We start from the raw sequence: 18493 nt of genomic DNA, 5'->3' as shown, positions 1-18493 counted from the left end.
CTCCTCCCCAATCCCCGCCACTTCAGTCATCGCGATGAGCAAGGCTGTCAACAGGGGCGGGCGGTGGTTAAAAATGTCACACAAGCGGGCTTCGTAGCATCTGTCTGCTCTGTCCCCAACTCGTCGGTCCTCCCCCTCCCCCGTCCCCGGGGCCCCGGCCGGGGGGTGGGGGGGGCGGGCGGCGGGCGGGGGGAGCGGGGCCGGGGCGGAGCCCCCAGGGCGCGGGGGCGGGCCGAGCGCGGCTGCAGGTGTCCGCAGGCCTTAAGGGCGCGGCGTGCGCGCCCGGCCGAGCACCCGCCGCCGCACAGCAAGCCCCGCGTGCCCGCCGCCCCGCCCCCTTTCCCCACGCCCCCGCAAGCCCCGGCTGCTCCCGCCCCCCAGCCCGTGCCGCAGGGAGGAGCTGCGGGCTCCCGGCGCGCCAGTCCGAGCGCGCCGCCGGCGCCATGCCCCGCATAGATGCCGACCTCAAGCTGGACTTCAAGGATGTCCTGCTCCGACCCAAGCGAAGCAGCCTCAAGAGCCGAGCCGAGGTGGGATCTTTTGCCCGGGTGGCGCGGGGGAGGCGGGTGCAAGGCGCTGGGATGTGCCAGCCTTGCCAGCTTTGCTGTGTGTCTGGAGGTGGAAGGGACGCTGACCCCCTTTGCCCTCCTCACCACTGTAGAAGGGGAAAGGCAGCTGGTTCCCTGCCAGGACAGGAGGTGTCTTTAAGGGGTCCGACTCCGGCCTAAAAGTCTAAATCCGTCCGGTCGGGTGGGCGAGGGGAAGCACACTATGGAACTAGACCCCAGAGGAGCGAAGACCAAGGGGCCAACTGACTTGGAGAGGATGGCGGGGCGGTGGTACACAGAGCAGAGACGAAGTATAAAGGGAGAGGAGATTCTGGGGCAGTGTCTCTCAGTGCGGGGAACTGTGGCTGCTTTAGTAACAGGTCCAGCAATGGAATTTTTTAAAAACGTCTGCAAAACAGGGAGACGCCGGGGCAAAAGTTCAGGCTTTACTTTCTGCGTTTCAGTGGATTTCTGGGGGTGGGGCTGCGGACCTGTGCCTCAGGGCACCCACTTACTGGACCGCTTCAGTCCAGCCCAGCGTTTGGGAAGCTGGGAGCACTGGGGTGCGGGAGTAGGGGTGGAGGCGTTTTTGCTGGTCTTGCCTTCATGAGAGCAAAGCCTGAGGAACAGGTGGAGACCAGACTGGACATAGCTAGCCAGGGAGGGGGGCAGGAGGAAGGTCAAGCCGTGAAGGATAAACTAGTTGCACACAGAGTCCCCCCGGAGTCGTGTATCCCGGTGACCGTGGCTTTGCGTGGCGGGCTGAGAGCCGGAGCCGAAGGTGAGGAGACTGCTGGGTCTGGAAGCGGGGGCTGCAGAAGTAAACAGCAGGAGGCTGAGCCAGCGTACTGCTTCATCCGCCCCGCTCCCAGGACCATAAATAAATCTCCTTGCGAGGCCCTGGGCTGCCTGCCGGTGCCCCCGCCTGACTCCTAACTGCAGTGCCTGGTGCTGCCAGCTGAGGGCTTGTTTGAATTAAGGAAGCCTGCTGCTGCTTTAGCCAATGACCAGGCCCTCCCAACTCACCTTCTCAAGCAGGAGGGTTGGCAGCTGGAGCCAGGACTGGAAGAGGCGAGGAATGATTAACCCTTAAACCCCCGGGATTGCTCAACTCGGTTCCTGTCCTCTATTGTGTCCTTTCGGGTGCTAAAGAGCGAGGCAGCTGCTTAGAACAATAAACAGCTGGGATGGCAGGTCTTGGTCTCCTCCTGAAGTCTAAGCAGTAGCTGGTACCTGAGTCCAGGCCAAGATGAGATGTGGGGATTCTGGGCAGACTAGTAATTTGTTGGCCTCAATAGTCTAAATATTCACAATTCACTTAGTAGAGAGAAACTTATCGTAAGAAAAGTTATATGTTTAAAACAAGGATATAGTATGTGTATTTTCTGAAGCAGGAAACCTCTTGTGAAGGTAAAACTCAGGATTTATGTAATAAAATGAACTACTCTTTCCCAGGGAATCGTATGATGTTGTCGTGCATCATTTGGTTTCGTAATTTGGGCTGATTGAAAGTGTTAATGTCCCGGCTTCCCATGACACCTTGCAGTCTGCATGTACACATAGCAGTGAGATCTCTGTGTCCTTGAGAAGTGTTTTCATATTTCCACGTTTGCCAGTTCCCGGCCTGGAAACCTGAGTTAACTGGCGTTGCCTTTCCATTTGGTTCCCGTCACGGTTTAGCTGCCTGCTGGCCACCCCCTATCACCTGGCTGCCTGCTTCAGTGATGTTGAGGGATCTAGGTGGACCTCTAATCCCCTCTCAGGGTTTTCTCAGTTTGCTTGTGGATGCCTGAAATTTCTTGTAAGCAGATGAAAACTTTGCGTTGTACGACCAGATAGAATCCTAAGTGTATGCCCCCAGGCAGGAGGATACCTGAGTGTAAATTTGAAACTAAATGGTAAATGACCGGACTTTGAGCCTAACCAGAGAGCAGATCTGAGTGATGCCAGGAGAGAAAACACTGGAGCCGGCAGAGTCTGGCTGGGAAGGGAGAGTTATGACAACTGACAAGATTTATCACTGCAGCAGTTTTGCTAAGAGCTGGGCCTGCTGCTGGATCATCAGGCAGTGAGCAGGAAATGGAGAGAAAGGCAGAGTGCCCTTCCACTCAGAAGTTTAGTGCTCCTGCAAGGGCATTTCCACAAGTGTCACATAAAATGAATTTGAGGTCAGCTCCCAGAGGCGAAGGCTACAGGTGGAGGCGGCCCACATCGCCTTCCTGTGGTTGTAACAGATCGGCAGTCTCCTCACTGTGCATCCATTGCCCACGCTCACGTCTTCACAAGGCTTTGGGCCACAAGAATAAAGGGCCACAGGGCTGCGTGGGAGCATTTGGGTAATCTTTTCAGAGGAAGTGACATGTTTGTCGATTGGGCAAGAACTTTGTCTTTCTTTGACACACTGGGGAGATGACATCATCCCTTGACTCCCTGAGCATTTTCTTCCTCGGGACCCATTTCTTGTTCCAGTGTCCCACCCTAGCCCTTAAGCTAGGAAGATTTTTTTAAAAACCACAAACTTAACACAACCATAACTTTGGAAGTCAGACAGTGGAGGAGAATTGGCCACTTACTTGTCCTGGGACAGAGAAGACATGACCTGACGAGCTATCAGTCTCCTTAAGACTCCATAGTCGTTTTTTCACCAGTAGTCCAGTGAGAAATGGACCAGTTCTGGGGAGTTCTGGTCCAGCTTCAGTGGACGGCAGGCTGGCCCAAGGGGAATGAGACCATGGCAGAGTAGAGAGAATATCGGCTGGGAGAAAGGAGGCCTAGGTTCTTCCAAGCTCTGAGCTAGTTATTTTATTACCTGGGCTCTGTATTATTTTCCTGGGGCTGCCGTAACAAAGTACTGCAGACTGAGTGACTTAACACAACAGAAATTTATTGTCTCGCAGTTCCTTCTGAGGGCTGTGAGGGAGAAGAATCTTCCACGCCTCTCTCCTGCCTTCGGGTTGTTTACACATAACGTTGGTGTTCCTTGGCTTGTAGATGCGTCATTCTGATCTCTGCCTTCCTCTTCAAGTCAGCATTCTCCCTTTCTGTGTGTCTCTGTCCAAATTTCCCCTTTTTATAAGAACACCAGTCATACTGGAATGGGGCCCACCCTAATGACCTCATCTTACCTTGATTATCCACAAAGACCCTATCTCCAAGTAAGGTCACATGCACAGGTACTGATGGTTGGTATTTCAGTACCTTTTTGGGGAGACAGTTCAAACCATAACAGCTTCTGTAAATTTTGCTCTGTAACGTTGGAGGGTTTGATGAGGCTTGCTCTTAATGCATCAGAATCACCTAGGGAGACACTCCAAAATACACATATGGTCTCCAACACAAAGGTTCTGATTTATTAAGTTTGGGGTGGCCTGAGCATGTGTATCTTGGGAGTCATCCCACCGTGATTCTGGTGTGCACACACACTGGCCACCGGAGCCTTTGCGTTTGTGGAACCCCGTGGCTCTCTGGTAGTGTGCGGCTGCACGCGCATCTCTGAATCCTGACACCTGATGGTGAAACTTCCAGGGGACCGAGCATGTTCAGAGGGCCGGGCTGGGGCCCACCACGCATTGCCCTGAAAGGCTGGGGTCCAAAACAATATCATCCTTACCCCTTAGCCAGACATTAATTTATTCCACCCTTTTTGAGCCACTAGGACCACAGAGATGAAAGGCATTGCCCCCTACGCTTCGACTTACAGTCTACAGGTGAGACAGATAATGAATAATCTAATAAGAGAATTGCTTTAACAGCACCAGCCATAGATTTAGGGAAAAGAGGCCCCTGCCCCGGGCTCCACTTCTGCTCCCCTGTCCCCTCCTCACTGGACAGAGCTGAGGGCTGGGCCTTTCCCTCTAGGCCATGCTCCAGATACTCAGGATCCTGGATTTCCTGCCCAAATGATTTCGAGCTGATTCCAAGGCCTGCACAGGGGGCCTCTTCCCCAGGTGTGTTCCCTAAGGGCCAGCCTTGCTGCCGATATGCTCGCCTCTAACCTCAGAGAGTGGCCAGGTGACCACTGTTTGTGGGGATGGACGTGTGTGCATGGAGCTTAGTGTGCAGATTGGGGTGTCCGTGTGTGCCCAGAAGGATGTGCGTGGGAAGAGACAGGCCAGGGCTGGCTCCCATGACACCATGTTCTGGTGCTTTCCAGGTCATTAATGAAATTGTGTTGTAAAGGTAGGAGGATAGAACAAAATTTGTGTAGCAGCTTCTTACACGTTACTCATAACGTTGAGATGTTTAGAAACTTGGCAGGTGGGCCTCTATTTGTATTTTGGGGCCCCCAAATGTTGGGCTGCAGGACTATGACGAAGGTATGTTTAAAGAACCGCAGAGAGCTTCCCTGGTGGTGCAGTGGTTGAGAATCTGCCTGCCAATGCAGGGAACACGGGTTTGAGCCCTGGTCTGGGAAGATCCCACATGCCGCAGAGCGACTAGGCCCATGTGCCACAACTACTGAGCCTGCGCGTCTGGAGCCTGTGCTCCGCAACAAGAGAGGCTGCGATAGTGAGAGGCCCGCGCACCGCGATGAAGAGTGGCCCCCACTTGCCGCAACTAGAGAAAGCCCTCGCACAGAAACGAAGACCCAACACAGCCATAAATAAATAAATAAATAAATAAGTAGAGGAATTTAAAAAAAAAAACAGCAGAAACATGTATTATTGAGGCGGGGGAGGGGTGGCTTATTACTTTATGTGCCCTTTCAAACCAGGCTTAGCAGAGAGAGTTTGGAGGTGCTATATTTGGTGCATGGACCAGCTGTGGCAGATTAAGTGCCAAGTTTTGTTTCTGGTGGCTAGAATATTTAAAATATTTCTCTCCGTGAACAACTGGTCGTCTCGGGTGTGTGTGTGTCTGTGTCCTTCCGTCTGCGTGGATAAGGTCGGGGAAGGTATTTTATTTCTCGTTCTAGAATTAAGGATCGCATAGATTCCGCCGTATGCAGGAGAGTAGAAATGAGGGGAAGAGTTCATTGCCAAGGCTGACCTTTTCCATGGAGAACTGTCTTGGAGCGCCAAGAAAAACCCACTGTGAGCTCAGCTGGGTGCAGAGCGTAGCAGCCCTCCCCAGGCTTCTTGGAAGGAGTATAAGTAATTTGAGACCAAGGAATTCCGATTGTTTTAAGCCTGCAAAGCCAAAATGTCAGCACGCCATTAGCAGCCCAGAAGGGTGCAATTAATAGATCCCTTCAGTTATCTTTCAGGATGCAGATCGAACTTGCTTCACTTAAGTAGAACCAAGGATGGTAATGAAGGAAGTGGGGAAAGGGTTGAGCTGCCTTCCACAAGTGCTCCCGCAGTGACAGCATCTCATTTCGCCTCACCGATTGCTGTTTAAGGCCAGTGCCGCCATGTTTATGACCTCGTCAGCCCAGGAAGCCTTCTGGGTGTGGAGGAGCAGGAGGTGTGAAAAGGACCTGAGGTGTCCCCTGGCGTTTTGACATGTTGATGGCAAGGTGAAAGTTACCTCCAGTGACAAAATAGGAGAAGCCTCTAGATAAATACTGATAGGAAATGATTGCTGCCGCTGTCCTCAATCAACCAGGATTAATGTAGGTCTAAATTCTTGCAGAAGCTTAAGATTTACACCTGTGTTTGTCCTGCCGGTTCTCCTTGGGGAAGTGCCCCTTTCCAGGAGGGGCTGTATCCCTCAGGGTCCCGTTGAGGAAATGAACATTGCTGCATATTTAAAACAGGAAATTTAATACAAGGCATTGTGACACAGCTGAGATGCAAGATGGAATAGTGAGGGACCCCAGAGATTGGCAGCAGACAACCCACTCCCAAAGGGGAGGATCCCAAGGCCTGGGATCACTCTGTGAGCTGGAACCAAGACCGTGCAGGCCAAGGCAGAGGGGGGGTCTGGGAGAACTACTCTGACTTCACCCAGGACCATCTCCCCCACTGTCTTCCCATGTCCCACCAGTGACCCCATTGCCCAAACCCAGCCAGAAGCCATCCTGGGAAGTGGCGCCTGCCGGGGGGTGGGGAGGGGGGCTTGGGATAAGAGCAGAGCAGGGGAAGGATGAGCATTGCATCTGTGCGCATACAGGCCTGGGGTCTGCCCTGGGTCGAAGTGATTTCGATTCTGCTAGCTCTTGGCCAGTGCCTGGCCCTACCCACTGCTTTTGCTGAGCCCACCTTCCTGGCCTAGCTCTCGTTCTGGATTCCTGTCACTGGAGTTAGTCATAAATACCCTGAGGTTGGAGTTATGGTAGAATTGGAGCTGTTTGCAAGTCAAAGGAGCAAGTGGTTATGTGCACAGACGTGGCTGCAATGGCCTTCCTCCTGGCTCTTTGAAAGATGCTGATAGTCACAAAATAGCTGAGAAGGTTGAAGGGCTAAGGGATTTATGGGTTGCAGCTGACTGCAGGGTGAATTTGGATTGCCTGGTTCTCTCGGAAGGTGAGAATTAAAGGGAGGGCCTCGGTTGGCAGGGAAGAGTGGAGTGGATTTTCCCAGAAGGGGAACTGTCCCTCCAGTGCTTGGAAGTGGGGAAAGGTGACTTGTATGTGGGTGTTTCGGGCTAGGGTGAACCAGGCTGGGGACAGAAGGTGGCAGGGGGATGGGAGAGGCTGTTGAAGCAGGGAGCTTTTGATTTGGAGGCTGGGCTTGATGGCAGAACATGCAGTGCCTTGTACTGGTGCTTGAGGATTGTAAGGAGCCCGGTTCAGCTTTTGCACCTGAATAACAACCCATGACTCCATTTCCTCAGGGACTCACCTGCCTTTGGAACCCCTGGCCCAACCCCTAAGAGAATCCAGGGACCGAGGGACATACACTTCCTTTGTGTCCTTTCCACTTGCTCCAAACTCTAGAAGTTCTACCCAAATCACATAAAGAGCCAAGCACTTCTTTTCCCTTTTGCAATAGGTGGATCTTGAGCGAACCTTCACATTTCGGAACTCGAAGCAGACCTACTCGGGGATTCCCATCATTGTGGCCAACATGGACACCGTGGGGACGTTTGAGATGGCAGTGGTGATGTCACAGGTAGGACGGTGGGCTTTTTCCCTCTGAGAAGCACACTGGACAGGTGGTCAGTAGCCCACCCTCGACTTGCTCAGACACAGGAAAGAGGAGAAAAGTGAGACACTTCAGGTCATTTGCTGTGGCCGAACTATTTGGTTCTGAGTCTGATTGTTGCTACAGGCACTTCTTTTTCTCTCTTCCATCAGAAGGTGGATGGAGTCTGGACTTTGCCTTCAGGGAGATGGTCTAGATCTGCATCCATTTCTCTCTTGAAAATGCTCGTGATCCTTTCGGAAATTAGAGACACAAAAAGAAGTTGGACATTGTGCCGTATTATACAGTTAGATGAGCGTTGTATTAATAGAAGAGTGACAGCACCTTTAAAATGAAGACAGAACCTCGTCGTCTGTTCTGTAGCATTTATTACATCATTATGGAGAAAACTTAGGTGCCAAGCGCTGATTGTAATGTGTATGATGTGGTCACACCTCACACAGGTGGGTTCCTTATACAGATGAGGAAACCGAGGCAGAGAAGGAGAGGAGAGGTCACTTGGCTCTAGGCATTTAGGCAGGTAGTCACTGAGCCAAGATTTCAAACCCAGACTGACTCCAGAATAAGGGATTTGTCTCCCAACTTAACACCGACAGATACTAGTACAAGCTCAGGGTCCCTTGAGCCAGCTGCTGTCTCATTTCCTGTAAAGGGGGTAGCTAGTGCCCTGGCTTTAGAAAAATAAAAACAAAGTTATTTGTGGGCAAAATCGTCATCTCACACATCTGTGTCTGCATTTGTGTCCGAGGTTCAGTGCATTTATTCATCATAGACGTGAAATGTCTGCTTCTGATGCACAGAGTATGTGCATCTATTTCCGTAGCTAATGCCTGCCAAGTGAAAAGATAAATCCAATTAGTTGAAAGAGCTTCTTGCTGTGGACAGCGTGTCTAACCTCAGGAGGTGCTGGGATTCATTATTAGCCCATGATTAGAAGGAAGATTTTCAAACAAATTATGAAGTCACAAAATGGAGTGGGGGGGGTGGTCTGTCTGAGTCCAGGTTCAGTTGCCTCGTCTGTCCGCCCTTAGCCCCCAACGAGCTTTGGGCCAGAGGCTAATAAATTAATTGCAAAAGGAATTTGTATATTTTGCTCCCTATCTTTTCCTCCCTCTGCTGTGATCAGCCGTTGCTACTAATGAATTATGTGTTTGTGTAAAAATGCATGGAATCAGGGAGCAATAAATAGCCCTGATGAATTCACATATCAGATTACTTAGTCCATGAAGAACGGAGAAGTTGCTGTGCTCTTCCCATTTGCACAGGAAAGACTCCCCATGAATGAGACAGTGTGCACTGAAATAGCTAATCATGTGCGGGTCCTACGAATCTGCCATTTCTAAGATACACTGAGTTAGTGTCTTGCATTAATAAAGTCGTAGAATTTTAGGAGAGGGGACTGAGAGAAATTAGGAGCAAGGCCCTGATACAGGAGGAGGAGCCTGGGTTCTGCATTCAGATTTGAGTTTGATTCTGGCCTTTGCCCCCTTTATGGCCAAGGGATTGTTAAATTTCTTAAACTTAAGTTTCTTAAGCCCCATCTCTGCCCACAAAGCTACTATTGCTATACAAAGTTCTGAGAAGTACATGAAATAATGTATGCGAATCGCTTGCACAAAGTAGGTATTCGGTAAACGCTTGCTGGGTTGATAGTCATAGATTTAGGATTATGATTTATGTACTTCCCTCCCTCAAGAATACCAACTGCCTGATGGGTTTAGCTTTTAGCAGGAAATGTTTAGATTGTGAACCCAAAGAAAAGCTTTCAGGTAGAAGCTGAGGTTCTTTTGGGTTGACTAAGCATAACTTTGCCTTCAGGCTGCCATGCTGATGAGCAGGGGACCAGCCCTCTGTGCTGCTCTTGGCCTCAGTCAAGTGTGGGCTGCCCAGGGCTCTGAGAATTCTCCCTTATTCCACCCGCCTGCCTCCTGGCGTTGCCTCCTAAATCTTGAATGCTGTGTTGTCTGATCAGATTAGAGTGGAAAACACGGTTTTGTGATTTCCCTAGTTACACTTTCATCTGTTTGGGCCTCCTAGGAGCATATTCAAAGCAAATTAAGCATGAAGGGCTGGAACACCGGACGCTTTTGTATTGGTGGTTCACCCTCGCCATATGGAGGAAGGGGGCGTGGAACTCCCTTGACTTCTCGTCCTAATGGTGCTGTTTTATTTCCTAGCACTCCATGCTTACAGCAATTCACAAGCATTACACCCTGGATGACTGGAAGCTCTTTGTCGCTAATCACCCAGAATGCCTGCAGGTATGGCTCCACCCTGGTTATAAATTACATTTGTTGCAGGGGGAAGAGAATCTTTTTTTTTCTCCATTTTTGTTTTATTTATTTTATTTTTTTTAACATCTTTATTGGAGCATAATTGCTTTACAGTGGTGTGTTAGTTTCTGTTTTATAACAAAGTGAATCAGCTCTACATATACATATATCCCCATATCTCCTCCCTCTTTCGTCTCCCTCCCACCCTCCCTATTTCACCCCTCTAGGTGGTCACAAAGCACCGAGCTGATCTCCCTGTGCTATGTGGCCACTAGCTATCTATTTTACATTTGGTAGTGTGTATATGTCCATGCTACTCGGAAGAAAATCTTTAGGGTTGTCAAAAGGATTTGAATTGGCAGCAGATAGACACACAGAGTCCCAAGGAGAAACTGGGGGAAGGCAATAGTGGTCCCCCAGCCATTGATCATTGCCAGGAATTTGCCCAGGAAGCCTGTACTGTATTCTTTTTAAAAAACATTAGGATTTACCTGCAAGGAATATCTTTTTTCCCTTGAGAAGTGAAGTGTTCTAGCATGAGAACTTGCAGAGGAACTGGCAGTGTTTCCTTCCGGGCAACGGGTCCATTCTAAACGTGCCTTTTGACCAGAAAAGACACCTAATTATAGCAAGTTGTTATAATTGGAGCTGAATATAATGGAGCGGAATAAACAGTATGCCCTCCAGGATGGCTTTAATAAAAAAGACAGATAATAAGTGTTGGCGTGGATATGGAGAAATTGAAATCCTCCTACGTTGCTGGTGGGAATGTAAAATGGTGCAGCTAGCTGCTTTGGAAAACAGTTCGGCAGTTCCTCAGAAGGTTCAACATAAGAGTTCCCATATTACTTAGCAATTCTGTTCCTAGTATAGACCCAACAGATACAGAACTATATGTTCACACAAAACCTTGTACACAAATGTTCACAGTAGCATTATTCATGATGGCCAAAAGGTGGAAACAACCCACATGTCCATCAACTGATGAATGAATTAACGAAATCTGGTATATCCATACAATGGAATATTCAGCAGTGAAAGGGAATGAAATATTGATTCATGCTACAACATGGATGAATCTTAAACACTTTACCAAGTGAAAAAGCCAGACACAAAAGGCTGTGTACATGATTATGTTTACATGAAATGTCCAGAATAAGCAAACCTGTAGAGACAGAGACAGAAAGTAGATTAGTGGTTGCCTAAGGCTGTGGGATGAGAGGTTTGAGGGTGAGGGCTAAAGGGTGTGGGAATTTCTTTTTGGGGTGATGGAATGTTCTAAAATTGATTGTGGTGACGGTTGCACAACTCCGAAAATACTAAAACCATTGAATTGTGCACTTTCAAAGTTGAATTGTTTTTGACTATATCTCAGTAACACTGAAAAAAAAAAAGCAGTTTGAAAATAACAAAAGCCCCAATAGAACACACCAGACTTTGATCCTGGCACACTTGAATGGTTCTACGTCAATGCCATAGAGCAATCTCTGCATTTAGATGCTTTTCTACATGGTGAGATCATCTGTGATTGGAAAATGACTTCATATTGTACTGCTTTGAAGTTACACTGGCTTCTTTTCTTTTTTTCCTGTGCCTTGACTATGTGTGGATTTTGATTGGGAAGAAAGTGGTTTCAGAGATAAAATAGTTCTGGCTCACTAGTGGGTCCTTCCTTTTTGCCATATTTTATTCTAATGGATTATCTCTGTTTCACCTTGTTCCCTTCTTCTCTGGGTGAAGTTTGGGGAGCATGAGTTTCCAGCAGTGCATTATTCATCAGAACCTTGGCTTTTTCATTACCAAGTGTGGTCATTTCACTTACTGCCCCACTCCCACCAAATTAGAGCTCATTAAGAAGGGAACATGGTACAAACTCGGTGGCACTGAGAGAAACTAACCAATCTTGAGTTTCACCCTGCTAAACTATAACAGAAATGAAGGAGAAAATAAAAATGGTAGCAGAACTCAGTGGGAAGGAAAGAACGTGTGGATTTGGGGCACAGGAGGAGTGAAAATTGGGGTGAATATGTATCACATTACCAGTCCGCTTACATTCAATATCTGGGTTGTAGCTACATTGTTGTGATTTGGGGGAAATAACAAAGGATTTTAAGAGATGTCCCTCGTCTGTGGCTTATAGTTTAGAGATATGAGTTAGAATATAAACATTATATAAATTTATAAAATATAAATATCTCATAAAAGGTGAGATGCCGACTCTGGCCACAATCCCATGGGTTAGTTTTGTTGAGGCATAAATTACTAAAATCCAAAGAGCAGATTTTGAGAAGAGGAGACGGGTGGGTTGGAGAGCACCAGTGCTGAGCAGGTTGGGGGAGAGGGTGTCACGGACGAGGCTGTGCTGGCTTCCGATGTAAACACGTCCCAGTGCAGATGGGAAGGATGCTTTCGGGGCTCGTTCATTCTTGCACTTTGGGACATTTTGCCTCTAGAATGGAGACGCTAAGACTTGCAGGAACCCGTGCAGGTTACGATTTGCATGTTGTGATAATGTTGCATCGGGAGTGAAAAGGAAAACAGGAAGGAGTTTTATCAGAGGGGTTTTAGACATCTTTCCCTCCTCCTTCCTGCTGCCTAAGCGAGATGCTTAGGGTGATGGCCACAGCTTTGGCATGAGGAACCTGAGCAGACCGGCCACCCTGGCTCTCTTTACCTCTCCTCTCCTCCTGGAGGAGAATTTGCACCAGCGGCTCCACGGTTCCGAGTTCCACGTGGAGAACTTGAGGAAATGAAACAAGAGCCAGGCACGAGATTCTGTGGCTGAGGTCCAGGGCTCAGGATATGTGCAGTTTAATGGTGGGAAAGACAGCAGAGTTAGTTTAGGTAGCTGAAGAAGTGAATCTCCTTTACCTCTGCTGCCGCATGTTTCTTGAGCCGGTCCACTGTGTGTCTGTTTGATCAGGGTGAACCTCAGAGGGTCAGGGTACCGTGCCCAGAACAGGCGCGTGGATGGAGGCAGGTTACTGTTCGTGTCTTAAGCCTCTTGGTTTGTTTGGTACAGCATATAGCCGTGAGTTCGGGCAGTGGGAAGAATGATCTGGAAAAGATGAGCAGCATCCTGGAAGCCGTGCCGCAGGTTAAGTTCATTTGCCTGGATGTGGCCAATGGATACTCGGAACATTTTGTGGAATTCGTGAAGCTCGTCCGGGCCAGATTTCCAGAACACACCATCATGGTAGGTATGGTGGGACGACCTCCTCTGGATGGGGAAGCAGAGAAGATGTGTGTAGGGTGTCCGGGGAGCTGTGTTCTCTTCGGAGCTTTTGGTGCCTTCTTCTTAGCAGACTAGTTGAGAATCAGCAGGAAAAGGAGAGGCAGCAGCTATGAAGATCTGAAAACTGGCTCTGCTCTAAAAAAAAAAAAATATAAAATCCAGATCAGTGCCATAGGGTGCTGGCTCTTTGTCTGTGCTAAATATCATCAAGTGTTTCTTACCATGTGAGACCGTTAAACCAAGGTCTGTGTCACTGCTTAACAAAGGGTATATTTTTAAAAATGAAAACATAACTGTCTTTCTGTTTAACGTATTTATGTCATCTCTGCCCCAGTCTCCTTGCCAGTAGAAAACTCTGCTGTAAGAGTTGAAATCCACAATGTGAACACTTCAGAATAGTCAACAGTTATTTGCAAATCAGTTGGTGTCTTGTTTTATCTAACATCTTTATTTTTGACTTTTCCTGCCTTTTGGGGGGCGTTTTCCTAATTTTTAACACCTTCGCTAGTTAGAATGTGTATCTCTTATTGCTGGGAAACATAGATTTACAGAAAAATGAACTAGAAGCTTTAGGGTTAAATTTGGGCTTTTGGAAAATCTATATTGTAATTGTGTGTCTTTACTAATCTTAATTAACATGGCAATTATTGATTGACCCCTAGATAATTTACCTAACTCTCCTACAAATTTTTTTGAACCCAGTTTTCTCTTTCTTTTTTTTAAATTTGTTTTATTGAAGTATAGTTGATTTACAATGTATTAATTTCTGCTGTACAGCAAAGTGATTCAGTTATATATACAGATATTCTTTTTCATATTTTCCATTATGGTTTACCACAGGATATTGAGTATAGTTCCCTGTGCTATACAGTAGGATCTTGTTGTTTATCCATTCTGTATATAAAGTTTGCATCTGCTAATCCCAAACTCCCAGTCTATCCCTCCCCAGCTCCCCCTCCCCCTCCCCCTGGGCAACCACGAGTCTGTTCTCCGTGTCTTCCTTTTACAAATTCTTAATTTTATTTCTCCTCACATTTCATCATTTTAAGGAAGTTGGGAGACAGGAATTAGTATTTCTGCTGATGGAGTTGAATCATCTGTTAAGGATTTTCAAAAATTAAGTATTTTTATGCTTTCCAGTCATGTGAGAAGAAAGCTTCAAGAATTGTCCCAAGGTCAACCAGCTGTACCGTGTCTGAGTTGGGTGGGAAACAGCAAGATTCATTTCACACACACCCCCCCCCCATAATAGTGCTGCCAGTGTTGTCGTGTTTTTGATAATAAGAACACTGTTTGCTGAATACCCGTGATTCAGGAGGCTTACCTTTGTTCTTTCTCTTCTTTACAACATCTCTGTAAAGAGCAGGGACTGTTGTCCCAAGTTTACCACAGAGGAGGAATCCTAATTCCTGATTCTTTGACTGTGGGATTTTCACAGGGTCATACCCACGTTGAGCGACAGAGCTGGGATTTGAGGTCGGGTTGGTCAGAATTCAAAGTCGAGGCTCTAGAGACCTGTTAACATGCTCTGTCCTTGTTAACTTTAGTGATGAAGCTCCCTCCTTCCACTAGGCCTGCTTCCCAGTTCTGGGGTGGGGAGGTTGATCATCTTCGGGCTCGTGCTGTTGGGTGATGAAGTTACCTTCTATCACGTTCCAATGATGCATATGTATCTAGTCACGAGGCCCCAGCTGACTCCGCTGCCCCTCATCATCTGTGGAAACTGAGAGATGAGAAAGCTGGGCTCCTGGGAGGGCAGAAGCCCCCTGCCCTCAGATGGGACCTGGTAGCCCTACAGGCATTTGGTATTAAACATAAACTGTGCAGTGATGACTGGGATGGTAGAAGAGCAGGACAAATATTTGAGCAGGAGAGCCGTCCTTTCTTGATTCCTTCTGGTGAGCAGGGGTTGCTGTTGACATTGCTTCTGATCTGAGGTGGTGGGATCTGGGTCTTTCCAGATCTTTCCAGTTCACCTCCAGTGTTTTAATTGCTCTGGAGATACAAGGGAGCAATAAACTGGGGAAGCTACCCTTTACACCTGTTTGCATTTGAGGGTATAGGAGTGAGTTAAAGGGTTAGGAATCAGAAATGACACTTATTTAATGAAGGAACTTAGTGGCTCCACTTTTTTGTCTGTGATAATTCACATGTTCAGTTGCGAAATATGACATACATACAGACAAGTGCTTAAAACATGGATGTTTAATAAATAGTCATAAAAGAAGCAGCCCTTCAGCATACCTGTGCTCAGCAGCCCCTGCTCCCACCTCAGACAAAATCCCACCTCAGCACCCCATCCTGCCTGGTGCTCCTTTCCTTCCTTGTGTGTCCCCAGTTTTGCCATCTACTGATGCATTCCTAAACAACACTTTAATTTTGCCTATTTTTGAACCTTATATAAATGGCGATCCTACCCAGAAAATCTTCTGGGTCTTCTTTGGCTCTGTAGTACACTGAGATGTACCCATGTCGTTTCGTGGAAGCTGGGCGGTAATACACTGTTCCTGGAAGGAATCTTAATCCCGCTTCCCAGGTGCCTCCCTTGCCCCCGACCTCTCGCTCCGCTTTGCTGCTGGTTGTCCCACCGTTAACATCGCTGAGTGCCCTGAAGTTGGTGTGGCCACGTGAGCCGAACCATGTTGGGGACATCGCCTACCTTCTGAATCTCATTCTCCTCCCCTGTGAAAAGGAGGTTGAGGATAAAAATGATTGGAGCACTTTTGGGGGGATCAGATGGGCTGATGTTTTGTTAAGGGTGTGGTGGTCAGTCACACAGTGGTGTGTCGTGGTGAGTACCGTTGAGGGCACGTGCTCTGGGAACGCACGGAGCTGGAGGTGGAAGGCTGACGGAGAAGAAGAGTCGGAGTGGGTTGGGGGGTTTTTGTTTTAAGAAGCGGGAGAAAATGTGTCCCACTTGTTTAAACAAGGGTAGTGATAGCAGAAATCCCCTGGAGCCCCAGAGCTTCCATTGCATGGTCCACCCAGTTGGCTGTGAGTTTTAACTCACAGCTGGCTGTGCACAGGGCTGAGCGAGCTGCTCGTCGTGGAGCTGGGGAGCCTGGGTTCCAGTCCCAGGGAGACGGGCGGGGCAGGGAAAGGGCATCATGGCCAGTGCAGGGCCTGTGGGGAGTGAGGCAGGGAGGGGGAGATTGACGCAGAGTTCCCAAGGACCCCCGGACAGCCACCAATGGCAGGTGCCTCTGTAGCGCCTGCCGGCTGCCCAGGGAATATGTTCTTGTTGTTCGTGTTGGTTTCCCCAGCCATGAGCAGGAGGCTTCGGCGAGGTAGGTGTGTCTTCCTCAGCCGTGCTTTGCCTGCACTGACCCCTGAGATCTGTGATTCACTTGGAAACCTCCGGTACTCGTATGTCCTTGGTTTTTAGGAAGATAATTTCTCTCATGGCTCTTGGAGGCGTTGGGAGGATGCATTTGTCCAGTGTTTGGAAACTGAAAGGTATATAACATGGGTGCTGAGTGCTATTGTGATGGTTACACTGCAGTGAACCGAAGCGCAGCTCAGAAGTGTTGTTGGTAGAGGCTGGCGATTCCTGGGTGTCTGCATCAGGGGCGAGGGCTTGTTGCTTCTGGTGCCCAGCACATCCTAGATTTACATGGACCCTTTTTTCTTGTCTTTCACCTAAGGCAAGCACTGCCACAGGTCGAGAGGGGGGAAGCGGGGATTTTTAGACAATGTCATTGGCAGAAAAGGGTCCTGTGAAGATGCTGGGTGTGAGAAGAGTGTGACAGGTCCTCTGGGCCTTTGCCTGGTGGCTTTCATAGAGGAAAGGGAATGATGTGTTCTTGGGTGTATTCCAGGTACTGTGGAAAAAAGGCACTAGTGTGGACCAGGCACTTCTCTTTTTAATAATAACTCGTCCTTGTGTAAGATAAAGGCACCTGTTGTACTTTAATTGATGGGAAACTTCATCTTGGGTCAAGAAATTTTTGAGGGTCATGCAGCCAGTGAGAGGTGGGCCTGGGGTTCAGCGCCTGTCCCCGGGGCCTGGCATCTCTCCTTTATACCGTGCTGCGGCCCGGCCACCTGCCAGCTCAGGCTCATTGGGATGCAGAGGTCCCTACGTTGGGTCTGGGAAGTGCCTTTGTGCTGGTGGCTTGCTCTTTTTTTTTTTAAAGATTTTTTTGATGTGGACCATTTTTAAAGTCCTTATTGAATTTGTTACAATATTGCTTCTGTTTTTATATTTTGGTTTTTTGGCTGCGAGGCATGTGGGATCTTAGCTCCCCGACCAAGGATCGAACCCACACCCCCTGCATTGGAAGGCGAAATCTTAAACACTGGACTGCCAGGGAAGTCCCTGGCGGCTCTTTCTGATCTGGTCCTGAGGACGTAGGCCCGCGACACCTAATCTGTTCAGATGAGACTAGCTCTGCTCCCCTGGGGAGTGCCAAGTCAGCCACCATTGGCCGGTCCCCAGGTAGCCACTGGCACGTCCTTGGCATTTCCACGTGTGGCCAGCGGCTCAGGCACCTGCCTGGGTTCTTTCTCCAGCCGTCATGGTCAGACAAGGTTCTGAGCCCCGGGGAGGCCCTGCCCGCTCTGTGCCTCTTCCCGAGAGGCGGACGCCCTTCAGTGTTCCTCACGGGTGTCGGCCATGGGCAGCTGAACGTACCTCCTTGAAGCACAAGGGCCCTCTCAAGGCCGTGTTACCTGGATTTTGTTTTCACCCTCTTTCTGGAACTGGTGTGAACTGAAACTGCGGCAGAAGCTATGACAGGCCTCAGAGATTCAGCCGATGTTTGTCTCTGAGAGTCATACAGCAAACTCAGTTTCTTGTGCCGTGAAAGGTGGTTATTGCCCTGATAGCATCTCCTAGTCCCTGGTTGCATGGGTAGGTAAAGGGACACCTTCGTGGGCCTGGGAGAAGGCTCTGGCATTAATGTTCCAGCACCTTCTATTAGGTGTTGGCCCCCAGGCCACATCCAGCCTGCTGACCTCTGCCTTAGATCATTCTGCAGAAAGGATTTTTCTTGGCAAAAGGCCTCAGAGGAGCCAGTAGAAAGTGGGTAGAGAAGTTATTGTTTCATGGGTATGAAATTTCAGTTTAGGGTGATGAAAAAGTTCTGGAGATGGATATTGAACTTTCTTTATAAACCTTACCGTGACAACGATGGGTGGGTCTGATCAGTCCCGCTTTATAGCAGGATATATGCAGACTCAGAGTTGAAGCTATTTTCTTAAAATTTCATGGCGAGTTGGAAGGCCATCGTTCAACGCCAGGGCTTTCTGAACTTATTTTGCCATAGATGTCTGGGTCTAAAGGAAAGCTGGAGGACTTGGGGCTGGTTCTTGCCCAGAGGACTTTTTAAAATGCTACAGAAGTACTTGAAAGGTTTGTTTTGTCCCTTTTTATGCCTTTTCCCTGGACCCTCATATCTGTCCTGGACA

At 48.6% G+C, this 18493-nt stretch overlaps 1 protein-coding gene across 1 annotated transcript in view; it reads left to right on the top strand.

Moving 5' to 3' along the window:
• Positions 1-320: 320 nt before the first annotated feature.
• The window catches only part of GMPR (guanosine monophosphate reductase), a 42996-nt gene continuing 24823 nt past the window's right edge, over positions 321-18493 (top strand). The window contains exons 1-4 of the mRNA XM_007197171.2: positions 321-530; positions 7424-7543; positions 9754-9837; positions 12872-13045. Of these exons, the coding sequence (XP_007197233.1) occupies positions 444-530; positions 7424-7543; positions 9754-9837; positions 12872-13045 (465 nt within the window). The 5' untranslated portion in view covers positions 321-443. The remainder of the gene's footprint in view (positions 531-7423; positions 7544-9753; positions 9838-12871; positions 13046-18493) is intronic.

This window comes from Balaenoptera acutorostrata, chromosome 10, assembly GCF_949987535.1.
Source record: "Balaenoptera acutorostrata chromosome 10, mBalAcu1.1, whole genome shotgun sequence".
Classification (NCBI taxonomy): Eukaryota; Metazoa; Chordata; class Mammalia; order Artiodactyla; family Balaenopteridae; genus Balaenoptera; species Balaenoptera acutorostrata.
The sequence above is the reverse complement of the archived record's forward strand: the minus strand, read 5'-3'. Positions and strand labels throughout refer to the sequence as shown.